General features: G+C 36.8%; 1 protein-coding gene across 1 annotated transcript in view; it reads right to left on the reverse strand.

Moving 5' to 3' along the window:
• dally (division abnormally delayed protein) overlaps positions 1 to 16,524 on the reverse strand; it is a 51,747-nt gene that overhangs the window by 7,965 nt on the left and 27,258 nt on the right. The window contains exons 6-7 of the mRNA XM_067350180.1: positions 6,357 to 6,489; positions 276 to 465 (exon numbers count right to left, since the gene is read on the reverse strand). Coding sequence (XP_067206281.1) covers positions 276 to 465; positions 6,357 to 6,489 — 323 coding nt within the window. The remainder of the gene's footprint in view (positions 1 to 275; positions 466 to 6,356; positions 6,490 to 16,524) is intronic.

Genomic DNA, 16,524 nt, shown 5'->3' on the forward strand with positions numbered 1-16,524 from the left:
GCACAATTAATTTGCAACTTATTTCGTTTCTGCAACACTTCCTCGTGAAAGATGTCTCTGTGTTCTGTGGTCTTTTATAAACGCGTTCTCGAATAATATGCTATTCGATACGCGGAACCAGCCTCGGGCCGAAGTTCCATTACGAATAACGATACTCGATACGCGCGGTACACAGAACTCATCCAACAATAGAACTCGCCACCAGGAATATATCGGCCGGATTATCGAAATGCAAATCAATGCGGAATGCGGTGTGGCTTGCGGAATACAGTTACCCGTTGTCGTGGGACCCATTCCGGAACCGGACGCCTCGTCGTCGTCGCGATCATCGCCGTGACCGTCCTCGTCGTCGTCGGTATCGCCGTGTTGCCTCCACGACGGACTGTCCCCGCTTCCGGAACCGTCCACAGCCTCGTCGCCCTGGAAGGCGCCGATGTCGGATGACGACGTCAATTGGGATATCACCTGTCAGCAGAATGTGCAGGATATCGGTGACAACCGTAAATTATCGCTGCGCGAAAAGTCGATAAAAGCGTTTCAGTGTCGCAAGAGTGCGTGCAAAAAGCACGAAAATGTGCTTCTCCCGTTCACATAAAAAGATATCAGTAAGTTATTTGTCATACAATTAAAAGATTAACTTAGTTTTCTAACATTCAGAGTGCTTATTGCAGCGCTCGCTGACACTTTTCGACATGAAACAGCAAACGCGCGTTTCCTGGCACTTGAACGGTTAAAAAAGCAACAATAATCCGTAAAAAATATGCAATAATGATTAATAATTGGCAGCAATATTTCACTTGAAAAGTATGTTATTTAAAATTAAATTGAAAAACATTTACATTTTTTTTTCAAAATAATCGTATATCAGGAATAAAACGCTGCGATAATTATTATCAATCGTCATACGGTGAAATATTGCTCGTTGCACACGAGCGCGGTAGCTGCAAATTACCGATTTGAAAGGAGCATAATTGAAATCACGGGGATAGCGTAACAATTTTCTCAAATTAATGGTTATTACAGAATCGTGGAAAAGCCGCGAGCGCTTTGTCGAGCGATCGTGAAAAAATAATGGCGATTAATTTTGTCATTGGTTACTCATTAAAGCCGTCCCATTTACCGAAAGATCTCAATTAACCCACTTGACTCCCGACGGAGATATAAGTGACGGTCAATTAATCGCGCTCTCGATTCGCACGCCTGGCCACACCGAGGCGCGGAGTAACGGATACATGGATTTACATTCCGCGAAAATTCGCCGCCGACGGCAACCTCTAATCTCTCGTCCGCCCGAACAGCTCGTAATCGTTACTTAAAGCTCGCACCTGCCAATAATATCTTTGGTCCGCACTTTATTCATTGCTTTTCCGACGCGTATATCATGCCGCCTGATTAGGCGCGCTACGTATATACACGGTGTGTACAATCGAGCGGCCGCATTGTTGGAGAATCGCGGGCGGAATTCCGAGTGAATTTTTCTGCCGATAAACGAGAAAAAGTTTGCCTCGCGTTATTAACAAATTGCGAGATAACAAAGCCGCTCGGATGAGTCAGTTTATCGGGCAACGGCGAACGGGAGAAGGCGAGCGGGAGAAGGCGAGCGAAGTGAGATTGATCGCGAGCACTCTGTATACATGCGTATGTACATGCGTGTCTCACGACACTCTAATCAGAAGTAAGCGGCCCGATTCCTTCGGCACGCGAATTAACATGCGTGTGGGCGCTGTGCGTGTGTTCCGCACACGGCGGTTGCCAACTTTAATGCGATGCTGAATGGTTTCGTGGAAGAATACATAGTGACTAAGTGATCGGATAATTATGATTGATTTGGGAACTTAAAAGCGGCTCGTTAGAGTGTTGCAGCTTTGAGCGAAACGTTCAGATTTAATTTTCGAGATTGCGTTAATTGCGCATTATCATGATAATGACAAAATTATTATTATCAGCTGGAAGTGTAATGCCTATATTTATTTATTTATTTATTTAATTGATGTTTTGATCTTAATTCATTTAATCCCCCGCAATTTATTAACACTAATTAACTTGCCACAAATAAAACCGTTGTAAAACCATTATTTCGTGTATATAAGTGCAGGGGTTGTTATATCCGGAAATTATGTATGTAACAACTTTTTAGAAATTAAAACTTTTTAACTCTTTGCGGTTGTATGAACTCGCCGTAATACTTCACGACAATGCTGCGCATAGTTCACTAAATAGTTGAAGCAGCGCATGATTACAATCAGCAAACTATGCTCTTCTAATCTTCAAATTTCCTGCATAAAGAGAATGTATTGTTACGCTCATTTTAATCTGATAGCATTAAAATAAAGACGAGCTATTTACTGTTAGCTTATTCTTCTTCGAAATTAATTCGCAGGATTAATAATTATTTTGTAAATTAATTTATGACGTAATTATAATTTTTTGACAAAATTTTTACAAGATTCGACATGCTTAAATATTAAACTATCGGATGCAAATATGAGCACCTGTGCGCCTTTAGGTGAGATTCGTCCACACAGCGCGACACGTGCCTTGTGCTCGGCGCACTGTTCGTGATCCCCGGTCTATGAATAATTCTAGATTAAACGAGAATTTATGATTCGTCTGATACGTTCGTCTGGGTGTTACGGGTCGCCGAACAGGTTTTCCACACCAATGAACCATTGCGATAACCGTTTAGAAATCGCGACAAATCGTAATACATACAACGAGATTTTATACATTTCATTTATTGCACGAAAGAAAAAATTAATTTTTGATAAATCTGTAGCAACAGCCACGAAATCAGTCAAAAATTTCGCCTTTTAAGTTCAATTCTAGAATGATAGTAATTTCAATAATTTAACACAAGTGCTGTTATTCACGTGCAAAAATGTGTAAAAATTAATTAAACTTGTGATTAGGTTATTACATAAATGTATAGTATCGAATAATTCGAACTGACGCACGTGATTGACGCAAGAACAAACAATTCCTACAATATTCTATCTTTAAATAATAAAATGATATATTCCTTTATGATGAATTTATTTGTATTATGATGCATCATGTATCATATATAAACATTTCTCGAACAAATTTTAAAATTTAAATTCATATATTTCACCGACAATTAATGTATTATATTCGGAGACTTTTACAGAAGTTGTAATAGTAAATTCATATTATATAAAGTACAAAAAAATAACGAAAGTATATAAAAAAAATATAAACATACGTGAAAATATATAAAAAAATATAAACATACGTGAAAATATATAAAAAATTATATTATATAAATTAAATACTTGAAATTAAATTATATCAACAGACATGTTTCTGTGAAATTAATCTACAAATAATACTCTACTTCAAAACCATTACTTTTGGCATTCCCATATAGCCAACTCTGAAACGTATGTTTTTTTAATTTGTTCTTTATAATACGAGCGTAAATAATCTTTTAAATCTTTAGATAACAAAACATTCTTATAAAAAAAAATAGCATTTCACGCCAATGAATTGAAATATGCAAAGTATATTCTTGATTGATGATCCGTGTAAACTTCGGTATTTTTTTCGAAATTAAAAATTTGTTCATACATTTTTTTATATGTAAAGATTATAAGGTGGACATTTCGTTAACAATACATAACAATCTTTTAGTGACACAGACATTGCGTCCGTTTCAAGTGATGAAACGCGTTCTGATGAACCAACTGTGTCGTGCGTCTCTTGCGTACTTTTCAATTTGTCCGAATGTTGGATATTTATATGAGAATTCAGATAATTAACAACAGAAAGAGTTAAATTGTTGCGACAAATATTGCACCTCATCACAAAATCACTTTTTTGTGTACAATATTTCCATATCCAACTTCGATACATATGATTCTTCCGTTGTTTTTGAGAATGCGAACTTAAATGATGTTCCACAGATTTAGATAGCGACAGAATATTTGCATCACAGATAATACATTGTGAATATAATATGTTTGAATACTTGAAATACATCCATGGCCTTTTTATTAATTTTCTCTTCTCTTCGTATTCCCAAATTTTTTCATGGTATCTTGCCATATGTCTTTTACAGTTTCCACTTGTTGCATAATTGTATTTATTTTTACAAAACTTGCACTGTGCTTCAAAATTCGGCAGCTTTATATAATATTTCCACAGATTTTTAATTGCGGTTTGTAGCTTAGACATTGTGTTCGTTTGAAGTGACGAAACGTGTTCTGACGAACCAACTGTGCCACGTGTTTCTTGCATAGTTTTCAATTTGTCCGAATGTTGCATTTTTGTATGAGAATCCAGATAAGTGTTAACAGAAAGAAGGAAGTTCTTGTGACAAATATTACACTCCACCGCAAAATCATCTATTTTTGTCCAATATTTCTGTAGCCAACGTCGAAGTATATGATTCTCTTGTTGTTTTTCAGAATGCGAACTCAAGTGATTTTCCACAGATGCAGATGTAGACGGAACATTTGCATCACAGAGAACGCACTGTGAATATAATATGTTTGAATACTTGAAATACATCCATAGCCATTTTGTTAGTTTTCTGTCTTCTTCATATTTCCAAATTTCTTTATGATGTATTTCTATATGTCTTCTAAAGTTTCCACTTATGACATAAATAAATTTATGTTCACAAAACTTGCACTGTGCTTCAAAATCCGGCAGCTGTACATAATATTTCCATAGATGCTTTTTGATTGTAGTTTGTGACTTAAACGTTGTGTTCGTTTGAAGTGATGAAACGCGTTCTGACGAGCCAACTGTGTTATATGTTTCTTGCGTATTTTTCAATTTGTCCGAATGTGCTATTTTTATATGAGAATCCAGATAATTGACAATAGAAACAGATACATTGTTGTGACAAATATTACACTCCACCGTAAAATCACCTTTCTGTGTCCAATATTTCTTTGTCCAACTTCGAAGTATATGATTCTGCCGTTGTTCTTGAGAATGCGAACTTAAATGATCTTCTACAAATTCAGATAGCGACGGAATATTTGCATCACAGATAACACATTGTGAATATAATTTGTTCGAATACTTGAAATACATCCATGGCCATTTCATTGATTTTCTCTCTTTTTCGTATTCCCAAATTCTTTCATGCTGTTTTACTATATGTTGTTTGAAGTTTCCATTTGTTACATAATTGTATTTATTTTCACAAAACTTGCACTGTGCTTCAAAATCCGTCAGTTTTATATAATATTCCCATATATGCTTTTTAGTCGCAATACTTATTGTTAGTGACATTGTGTCCGTTTGAAGTGACTGGACGCGTGTGACTGAGCACGATACAAGAACGTTTCTGTCGAAAAGTATGAAGGAGAACGAAAGACGCGTGTTCAATATAAATATTGATACATCAAATCTAGCTAATAAACACACGGTAACCTCTCAGCGAAGGAGACATTACAGTGTATTATTGACATGAATATACGGTTTTGCGAATAATACACACATAATATATTATCTATGTGTATTAATAAAACTATTTTCCAATTATAACTATATCAAGAAAAACGTATTTTTTTCGAATTATTTATACTGCGTTAAATGCAATTGATACTGCTTGCAAAAATAAATAGATAAATAAATAGATGATTGATTCAATAGATATGATTGTATAAAAAAATTATTACGTGTGTATTTATCCACTTGATTTATTTTCAGATATGGCATTATCAACGTTGATTACTTTTTTACAAGATACCGAATTATTGGTTTAAATTTCGTATCACATCATTCTATCCTTATTTGCTCAATAATAACAGTTTTTAATGCTTTAAATTTAACTCGTATTAAAATGAAGAATATTTAATATTTTATGTTTAAATATTTTTGTTAAAATGCACTTTTAGTGTTATTCTGTGTACAAAAATAATTTCGACGTTTCTTCATGATATAGAATATATTGAGCGAAAGCAGGATTTTGATAGGTTTCGTAAAAGAGAAATGGACTCAAGTAATTTTATTAAACTAGACACACCAGCGCGACAATAAATATATAATTTTCAAGTAAATATAGACGCTGAAATTTGTTTATTCTGAGATCTTTTTCGCTTTGCCGCAAATCTTGAAGAGTAAAGAAACTTGCTTGTCGAGAACATTTTTACGTTTTACGTTTTTCGTTCAAACATTGCGGATTCTTTTTCGACGAGAGCGTTTGTCGTTTGTCGCACGGCGATTGAATCGGCGAGCGAATGAAAATTGCAGTCCGATTTAATCTCAGAGAGAGAGAGAGAGAGAGAGAGAGAGAGAGAGAGAGAGAGAGAGAGAGAGAGAGAGGGAGAGAGACCACTCCACTCAAGACCGAGTGACAAATTACGACCTCATGCACTCACCTTATTAATGTGCCTCAATTGGTCAATGAGCGCGCTGGTGTTCGTATTGCTGATGAAGGAAGGCAGCGGCGACGAGAATTCAGGATTATATCGCTGCGCGAGTACGCTGTAATGCGCCACGGTTTTCCCGTAACTGAAATCACACGGAACATTGCAATTGTTATAAAATCGAATTATGAATTATGCATGCAAGTGAACAGATAGCTTTAGCAGGCGGAAAATATCAAACGGAAAATGTAAAACGGAAATAATACAATCTTATTATGTTATAATAGAGAGAAATATGAATATAAAATTTCTCAGAAAATATTCCCGACAATGTCTTGAACGATATACGGGCAAGAAAAATATTAAAGATATCGGAATACCACAATTGTAAAAAAAAGTGATAAAGAAACTATTTGTCAAAAATTTGATATGATAAAAATAATTTAACTTTGCGCACGAATAATTTCAGCTAGTATCAGCCTTGTGATATTGTTTTTTTTTTCTTTTCAATTGAAAAACTTAATCTTTATCGGTATTGTCAAGAAAGTAATCGGAAATTAGATTACCAGAGGCGAATGTGGGACACGACTAAGTATTTAAAGTCAATCAAATCAAGTGATCGGAGAAGTGCGGCGGTGTACATCGAGCGAGATGCATTTCCTTTCGACGCGAGCCCAGTTGCGTAAATCGTGAACGTTATGTACTTCGATATCGTGCATGGCTTCTATCTTCCCGCGCCGATAAGCAGTCGCCTCTCTCGCTTCGCTGATGCTTTCCAGCGTGCTGCCCAAACGAGCTTGTAAACCAGACGCGGGCAGACAGGCCGCTCGCATATACATTAGAATCTTAATGAGGCGCAATGTTAGCCATATTTCGGCGTCGAATAACTTAATTATAGTTAATGATGCGGTTGATATCGCCGGGCTTTCTGAGATATGTTCAAGTTCCGCGAAATGGCTTCTTTTTATCGAAAATGCGAAACGAGGAATTAATTCTCGGCCGAGTGATTACGCACACAATCCGAGTCAGAGTCTATTTTGATCGGCGCATTTCGCAGAAACGACGCAACGCGAGCGAAGCCGACCGGCGCATCCGTGTTCCATTCCGAGCGCAGTTATCATTCGCGCTTCTATCTTTCGCGGGGTGCTGACCGACAAAAGGGACAAATCGGCGCTCCGTTCATGCCGCGCGTTTCACGGAATACGGCCTTCCGTTTTCGATCGCCACGCAATTAACGGCCTATGAATCAATGAACCGGAAACAAATACATATCGGTGAATAATCCAGAAGCTAGCAATCATTTCGCACTGTGACTTTATAAGCGCAGCTGTTTACCATTGCATTATTATTACAATGAATAGTGCATGCACAAAACACGCGCTATCGTAAAGTGTTTACAAGATAACGCGCTGATGTATCAAATGAAAATTATTAATGTTATTTTCGATTTTAGCATGTTCGATTATTAATGTCGTATTAATTTACTAAATCATCACATCATATCTTTGCAATATTATTAATATTGGTTTATATAATTTTGTAATTTCCTTTCCTTATCCAAACATCTCGGTTATCTCCGCTCTCTTAACTTCATCTGTTATTTATTCCCGCTATTATTCCTACTATTCGTACGAAAAATTACACACGGGACGCCAAATAGGCGTTCCGAAGTATTCAGCGCAGCTAGATAGCCCGATAGCGAATTGAAATATTGCCGAAGTCGTGGGAGAGAGCCCGGCTCTCCTCGGTGCCTCCTGAATGCCGGCCATTCACAGAACGACCTCCTTCAAGAGGATCGTCCTTCATCTCCCTCGTCCCTCTTCGTCCCGCACGTGTCGCGCTTCTCAGTTTTTCCCGGCGCCACCATCTTCCAGCGATTTTCCGTAAACTTTCCTTTGCTTCTTTTCCGCCAAATTACACCCCACGGCGTCCCTTTTCGTGGTTCATATTTCCTTTCGAAACAGAACTCATACGAAACCCATAAGCTTTTTTTTTTTTTTTGATCGATTCGTGACGCTTGCCAATTTTAAAGTGCAAAATATATCTTGATAATAATGTTTTTTTTCTAAAACGTTAATTATTCGTTAATGAAAGTTTTATACGCATTATGGGATTTTGCTCTCGTTTCGCACCCCACCTGTCGCGCCTCTTTCTCCTTTCCCTTCGAGCACCTCTTCATCCCTAACACGAGTACAAACCGCTCGATCCCGACGGCGGTGAGATGAAGACCAGGTGAAACGAGCCGACAAAAACTGGTTTTCTCAACGATCGAACGCGAAAACTACCCAGCCGAGAAGAACGATGCATTTCCACTTCGAATGCGTGTACAGAGTATTTGATAATTGGCATTGCGGCCGAAAAAGAAGTAAAAAAACAAAAAACAAGGAGAAAACGGAGTATGTAATTTTGTATCCAGGAATATCGTTTCGAGCAAATTTCTTTTCTCGAAAACAATTTTCTCCCGACGCTCAAGCAATTGATACTGTTGTAAAATAAAACAGAAAGAAAAATCGGGAAACGAAATAAATATTTTTTATTCAAGAGTTTACGTCTCGATTTAATTGGCATTGAAACAGAAGGGAAAAAACGGAAAAACAAAATAAATAATTCTTCACCCAAGAATATATCGTTCAATTTGCAGTAAATCTTTTTTCACTGCAAATTGAAATATATCGATCGACACTTTTGTTACAATGAAAGCTCAAAATGATTTCGAAAACCATTTTTGCTCAACACCGGTCCATTCTTTTGTCACAATTAAAGTTGAAATCAAATTTTCGCTTATGCAAAGCCCATTTCGCGATGTCGAACGAAAAATACCTTTTCAAGCTTAACTCGCGGAAGACTCGGCTTTCAGTGGCCGTAACTCGGAAGTTCTTTTGACGCTTGACCCTTTTCTCGCGGGAGAATGCTCGGCTGCAAATTGGTCAAAGAGTCAGTGAATGAAAGAGAACGTGCGGGACGAGATGCGGCGGGAGGGGGATACCTTCTATGGCGTGCGCACAGATAGTTCAGCTGAGGCGTGCGCATCGATTTCCAGCCGAAAGAGAGACGGAACGTGCTTCGGGATGGATTAATATTTCAATACCGAGAAAGAGCGTCGGGTGATACCACCATTATTCCGCGGATTCCGAAGGACGGTGGAAGTTCATATCACCGCGCGCGCTATAGAACGCTGGTTCGATTTCTGAGCCACGTGCAACCGTACATCGGCCGACATTTTTTTTTCATTTTCTAAGAGAATGTATTTTTTAGAAACGTATTTTATATCTAATTCATATACTACACCTGGGAGAGGTCTCCACGCAATAAGTCTAAAACAAACTCAATAGCTTTCATGAAAAAAAAATGCCGGCTGTGCTTTGTATTCGAAGGATATGAAATGGAAACGTTTTTGAATCGAAAAAATTTTACCTCAAATATTTCCACATTCCATTTTTTTTTTCGGAAAGGTATTGTTAAAGAAGCTCAAAATAAGAACATTAATAGAATTTAAGAGATCCTCGTTGCGTGGAAAAGTCCGATAATGCGATCGAAGTGGACAGTCATTTTAAAGAAAACATTCAATTGAGATCAAACTGTCGTATTAAGAAATAGCTTTGTCCTAGAGTTGCTTTAACTAAGTTCATTACTTATAAGAAGCGTTGTCATGAGCGGATGAACAACAAAAAGTTCGTTCAAGTACGTGGCGGTCGGACGGTCACGTCCAAGCGCTAAACGCAACTAAATTAATCGCGGCTAATCTCTTTAATGGCCGGATACAGCGCGTTCTCACGATTGTTAGAAGATACCGATCATTCGTCGTAGAAGGATTGAAGGAATGATATTTCGGCAGAAACAAAAACCGGATGTCGCGACTGAAAAAAACAAGCTGACAAATTAACCCCCTCTCTCTTATTAAAACAAAATTAATTTGACAAAAACAGAAGAATAAGAGCTTAATTAATTGAAATTAATATCCTTGTGTATTATCGTGTTTAAATTGAAAATGAGATTTGTATAAAACTCGTCAAATTTATATCGAAAGATTTATTCCCGATAAAACTGAAAAAAAATTCAATTAATTAAAGTTTCGCTTGTAATTTAATTTGAAGTTTTATTTCAACTCAGAAATAAAAATCTTTGCATTCTATCAGATGTCCTGCAAAATTGACTCGGACACCGTGAGGTTTATCTTTGGAGCCCGATCTTCGGCTCGCTTCTCAAAGGGGAGCATTTTTACTCGTGCCCTCGCGACAAATGGACCGAACAGACTCTCTATGAATGACTCGTTATTCACGTTGCGCTAGAACATTGATATTCCAGTAGATGCTATCACTCGAAGCCACGGTATACACACCGTCATCCATTGGCACGTCGCGAATGCATTATTTATAACATATATCGTCCGCACGTTTCGTTCCCATTCGTCCAACGTGTCGGATAAACATATGCTAATATATCGTCCGCAGTGTTCGACGTCAATCGAGCGTGTCGATGAAGCTGCAACTAAATTAGAAGAACGATCGCGGCGTGATATGCGCGAGATATATCGATGACGCATATCGTGTGCGCATTCTTTATTAAGTCGTGGAATTGTCCAGTGTTGCATTATCTTTCAAATATTTATATTTAATTGTTTTCCAGATGCATATGAAAAAAAAATTGACTGTCTCTATATTTACTAAAGTTTAAAGGAAGATTAGCTTGTTTTTAATCTTCGACAATTTTTGTTTATGTCTTTGCGATAAATTCTTTATAATGCTTTAGGATAATTTTTTATGAATTTTATTTTGGCTTCTTTCTCTTTCTCTCTCGATAAAGATTAGCAGTACAGAAAGAGATTTTATAATCGATCTTTCCTCCTATCGAAATAGGCTTTCAATTCAGCTTCAATTATTCTCTATTAAAAATGAAAGAATTTTAATGCAAAACATTTCAATGGGATAATTTTTCTCTACTTAGTTCACAGAATTGGAATATTTTATGACTCATAATTGAGGCGGTAAACGAAAAGCTGCATAAGCAAAAATTCTGGTTTGAAAAAGAAAACTGACACGAAGCTTGTATATAATTTTACGGAATAGCCGGAAGCAACTACAACTCCATTAACAGCTAATTAACCGCCTTTTCTAGTATTCCGCAACATAAAGTGAACATTTTTAATGTAACTTTTTGAAAGCGGTGTTTCCGCTCGCGCTTGCTCCTGGTTTAATTACAAAGTTCATTCATGATGTTATGTGTTTTTTCTTCCCTTCTCATTTTCATAAATGTTACTTGATGCCATAAATGTTACTTTCGTGCCGTAATTCGCATAACGCACGGTCTAATTAATCCCGTCATCTCGAGGCGCGCGCTTGTTTGTCAGCGATCTCTTCGCAAAGCGGCAGGACGAGAGCGAAATCGATGAATATGCGCGTGAGCGCTCGGCGCATCGTCATCGCGTTATGCGTCGACGAAGGTGTCGGGATTCGCGACGTAGTGCGTGGCACGGTATTCTTCCTCTTCCTCCTCCGCCTCGCACGATGATAATCCAGTCATCGTCGGGGAACTCGCTCTCCGAAGCGGGTATGCGATCGTCCAACGCGACACGAAGCGCCTTTCCAGCCGTATCGGGCGCAGACGATATACGGTTTCAGCTCGCGATTCAGATATCAGATTCCGCGGTTCATCACGATTGAACGAAGCGCGTGCGTGTGTCGGAAGCGTAGGACGCGAGAAGCGCGAGGAGCCGAGATTAATGGAAATTATTCCTGCGATTAGCGAGCGCGAAGCGCTGACCGCAATTATTAATGACGGTTCGTAGGATTGTCGAGAATTATATTACTCGGCCGGTGAATTTCCGCACCGTATTAAGTATTCGTATTTTTAATATTTTTATACGTTACAAAAGCTACAAAAAAACTGTGTAACACAATGATGAAAACTTGCAAAAATTTTAAAATGGAAACAGCGAAAATAATTTCAATACATTTTAATTAAAATTTTGAATTTAAATTTTATTAAATTTAAACTGAGTACTAATAAAAAATTGAGTACTCGACAAAAAATAGCGTTAAATTTTTTCCAACAATTTTGTAAAAAAAGAAAAACATTTAATCGAAAATATTGACATAAAACAAATTAAAAATTAGAAGAGAATTAAAAAAAAAAACCTTTTCTTCCGAAGGTCTAAAAAAATGTGGTTTGAAAACGGTCGAAGGTAAGCTCTTGAAATTTTGTCCAAGTCCCGCAACCGCGCGGAATCAGGACTGAGGAAGACGCAATTTTACGAAACGGAAGAATGTCGAATACACTCGAACGATCGACTCGAGAAACGGCGCGCTCCGAGAAAAGCGGCGAGAAAATAGCAGGGCGGACGCGATCTTGCGACATCGTGACCTCGTGGCTGCCGAGATGTTTGGCTGCGTCGCAGCCTGCATTACGTCGTACGTATACGAATGCCTGGCAAATCCGTGTTATCCGTGTACATGCGTACTAACACACGCGTCAGGTACCCGGCCGCGACGCTACGGCGCCCGTTTGCTCTCGTTGCCAGACTCTTTGGCGGCTCGGCGTCCTACAGGCTACGCCGCGCGTTTCCCTCCTCACCGACCATCCCTCCCGCACCGATACGTCTTCCTCTTTCCTCTTAGCTGCGTTTTCTCTTCGCAATTCCTTCGACTTCCCGCCCTTTTCGCACCATTTCCAACGATGTCGCCCTCGCGACGTCCAAAAGTCTCTTCAAAGAATGATAAAGTTCTATCCTTTCGAACTCTCCCAGCCCCTTTTCTCCGCTCCGTTGAAATCGTCCAACTGAATCTATTATAGTCGCGCTATTATATAAATACGATCCGTATTATATCGCCCTATAAAGATGTTGTCATCGACCGATGAAGAAATTGCTCTGGATCGCGCCTCGTGATATCTAATTCCGTTCGTTCTGTTAATCTTTCATAACATCGCATTGACAATTAGTTCTTATTCCTAAATATACCCGCGATAAATTAATAAAAATTGTCATTGCAATCTAAGATATTTTTTGCACAGGTTTCATCAATATATATGTACATCAAAATAATTAATAAAAAATTAAACTATTAAAAATTAAATTAATTAAACTAACTTGTTAAACTAGGAAAGGAAAATTGTGTGCTATGTAAAGATTGGACAAAGATAGTTTCACTGAATAATAAAATTAATTAAAACTAATTAAAGTAATAATAATTTTATTGTTCAGTGAAACTATCTTTGTCCAACCTTTACATGGCATAAAATTTTCCTTTTTCAGTTTAATAAGTTAATCAAATAAAATTAAACTCGGTTTAATTAAATTAATTTTTAATACATAGTTTAATTTTGTTTAGTTTAATTAGTTTAATTTTATTTATTATTTTAAATGTTTTTATATACATTGATGATATCAAAATAATTAATAAAAAATAAAACCATTAGAAATTAAATTAATTAAACTAACTTGTTAAACTAAGAAAGAAAAATTTTGCGTTATGTAAAGATTGGACACAGATAGTTTCACTGAATAATAAAATTAATTAAAATATTAAAGTAATAATAATTTTATTGTTCAGTGAAACTATCTTTGTCCAACCTTTACATGGCATAAAATTTTCCTTTTTCAGTTTAATAAGTTAATCAAATAAAATTAAACTCGGTTTAATTAAATTAATTTTTAATACATAGTTTAATTTTGTTTAGTTTAATTAGTTTAATTTTATTTATTATTTTAAATGTTTTTATATACATTGATGATATCAAAATAATTAATAAAAAATAAAACCATTAGAAATTAAATTAATTAAACTAACTTGTTAAACTAAGAAAGAAAAATTTTGCGTTATGTAAAGATTGGACACAGATAGTTTCACTGAATAATAAAATTAATTAAAATATTAAAGTAATAATAATTTTATTGTTCAGTGAAACTATCTTTGTCCAACCTTTACATGGCATAAAATTTTCCTTTTTCAGTTTAATAAGTTAATCAAATAAAATTAAACTCGGTTTAATTAAATTAATTTTTAATACATAGTTTAATTTTGTTTAGTTTAATTAGTTTAATTTTATTTATTATTTTAAATGTTTTTATATACATTGATGATATCAAAATAATTAATAAAAAATAAAACCATTAGAAATTAAATTAATTAAACTAACTTGTTAAACTAAGAAAGGAAAAGTTTGTGTTATGTAAAGATTGGACAAAGATAGTTTCACTGAATAATAAAATTAATTAAAATATTAAAGTAATAATAATTTTATTGTTCAGTGAAACTATCTTTGTCCAATTTTTACATAACATGAAATTTTAATTAAACTTAATTTAATTAAATTAATTTTTAATACATAGTTTTATTTTGTTTAGTTTAATTAGTTAAATTTTATTTATTATTTTAAATGTTTTGATATACATATACATTTATGAAACCTTCTCGAATAATTAAAAATATTTAACTGATGAGAGCGCAGCTCTTCTACTAACAATAAGTTACTAACAATAAGTTAATAAATAATATTTCAGCAAATGTAACATTTCAAACATTCTCTCATAATGCAAATCTCATTTTTCGTTTTTAATCGATACTCTAAGTGTCTAATTAAACTACATTATTTTGAACAGTACCTAATTATATATATAATGTTTTCCTATAATTTGCATAAGGCAGTATCCAGATTTGTTTAAATGTGATATCGATATTTCAATTTGTGATAACTCTGACGGACAGTTTACCGACAGCGAAGGGAAAGAGTTCAATTTATTATAACGACAATTAATTAATTTTGTATGTAATTCATCTGAAATTAATTAAATCTGTTATTACGCAATATGAATTACTTTTCGGAAGCCGGGCACTATAAATATCGCACGGGACTCGCTTTTCAATCAACCCCACGCAGAATCGAATTACATACTCTCGATCGAGGGCGCGAGAACGAGCGGACGGGCGCGGTTTCACTTTTCGCCTCCGGATCGAATCGTGCGGAATCGCGAACGGCTTCCTCAGCGGATCGAATCTCATTTAGATTTGCACTGTGAGATACTATACCCGTCCGAGAGCTCTTCCGGTGGAAGCCGCGGCACGCGACGTTCCTGTGTGTATTTATAATGTGTGCCTGTGTCTGTGCGCATGGAAGTGATGTGACCGCGCGGGGAACTCGGCTTCGCGTCGGCTCGAGTAAACCTGGATTTCGAGAGATTTAACGGTCGCGTCTGCCGGGAATACGTTATCGGTAGTGTCTTTCTCTCCTTCGCGATGGCTGCCGCTGCAGTTGGGACGCGATGCTGTAAAATCGCATCCACACGGGGTTCCACCACGCGCGCGTGATGTTTACGCGGAACCTCCGCGCGCGGAATGCAAAGAGCAGACTGTGCGCGGAAGGGAAAAATTCAAGATTCATGTGGAAGGTGTCGTGTAACATCTTAGTGAAAACTTTATTTCCGCCGTGGAGCAAGATGATACTTCCGAGTTGAGCCGCCTCGGGCGTTTTACTTAGTTTTACAATCTTTTGGAACACAGTATTTCCGCAGTAATTACTTCTCACTTCGAAAAAAGAATGACGCGTTAAATTATTATTTCTTTCTTAATTATCTTTATTGAATTTTTACTCGGCGTAACTGTTTTATTTCAATTAATTTATTGTATTTTGTGAAATATAATTTCACTAAACGCGTGCAAAATGATATCTCACAGACGTCAGATTTTCACAAAAGTAATTCTTGTCGCCTCAAATAATTCAATGTATTATTAATAAACAATACTTTGGATAACGTAGCGTTCCTAATATTCGCTCGTTATAACGCGGAATATCACCTTTCGCGTTTAGCCGACGTTCATCGTTTCGATTATCTTGCGAATTATCTTTCACGCAAACAGTTATACATTATCACCGGATCGAGTCCGGAACTCGCTCTCTCATTTCAACGCAACTCTCATTTCACGGTCGAATAGCAGCACCTCGAGCGGTCGCGGACAATGCGGCTTGTTAAAGGCCGAGAGCGCTCCTCTTCTCGAGTCGCGCCGTTATCAGCATTGTGGCACCTCTCCATTTACTGTCGCCGATACGAAGTTAATTAAGCGACGGAGCGCACGCTTCGATTAAGCTGTTAAATGGCGCATTATCGATCGCGACGGCATAAATTGCCGTGAGGGTGACGATCGCTCCCGCTTAAACGGACGGGAGCCGCGAAATTCGGCAGAGGATT

This window comes from Linepithema humile, chromosome 2 (genome assembly GCF_040581485.1).
Source record: "Linepithema humile isolate Giens D197 chromosome 2, Lhum_UNIL_v1.0, whole genome shotgun sequence".
NCBI lineage: Eukaryota > Metazoa > Arthropoda > Insecta > Hymenoptera > Formicidae > Linepithema > Linepithema humile.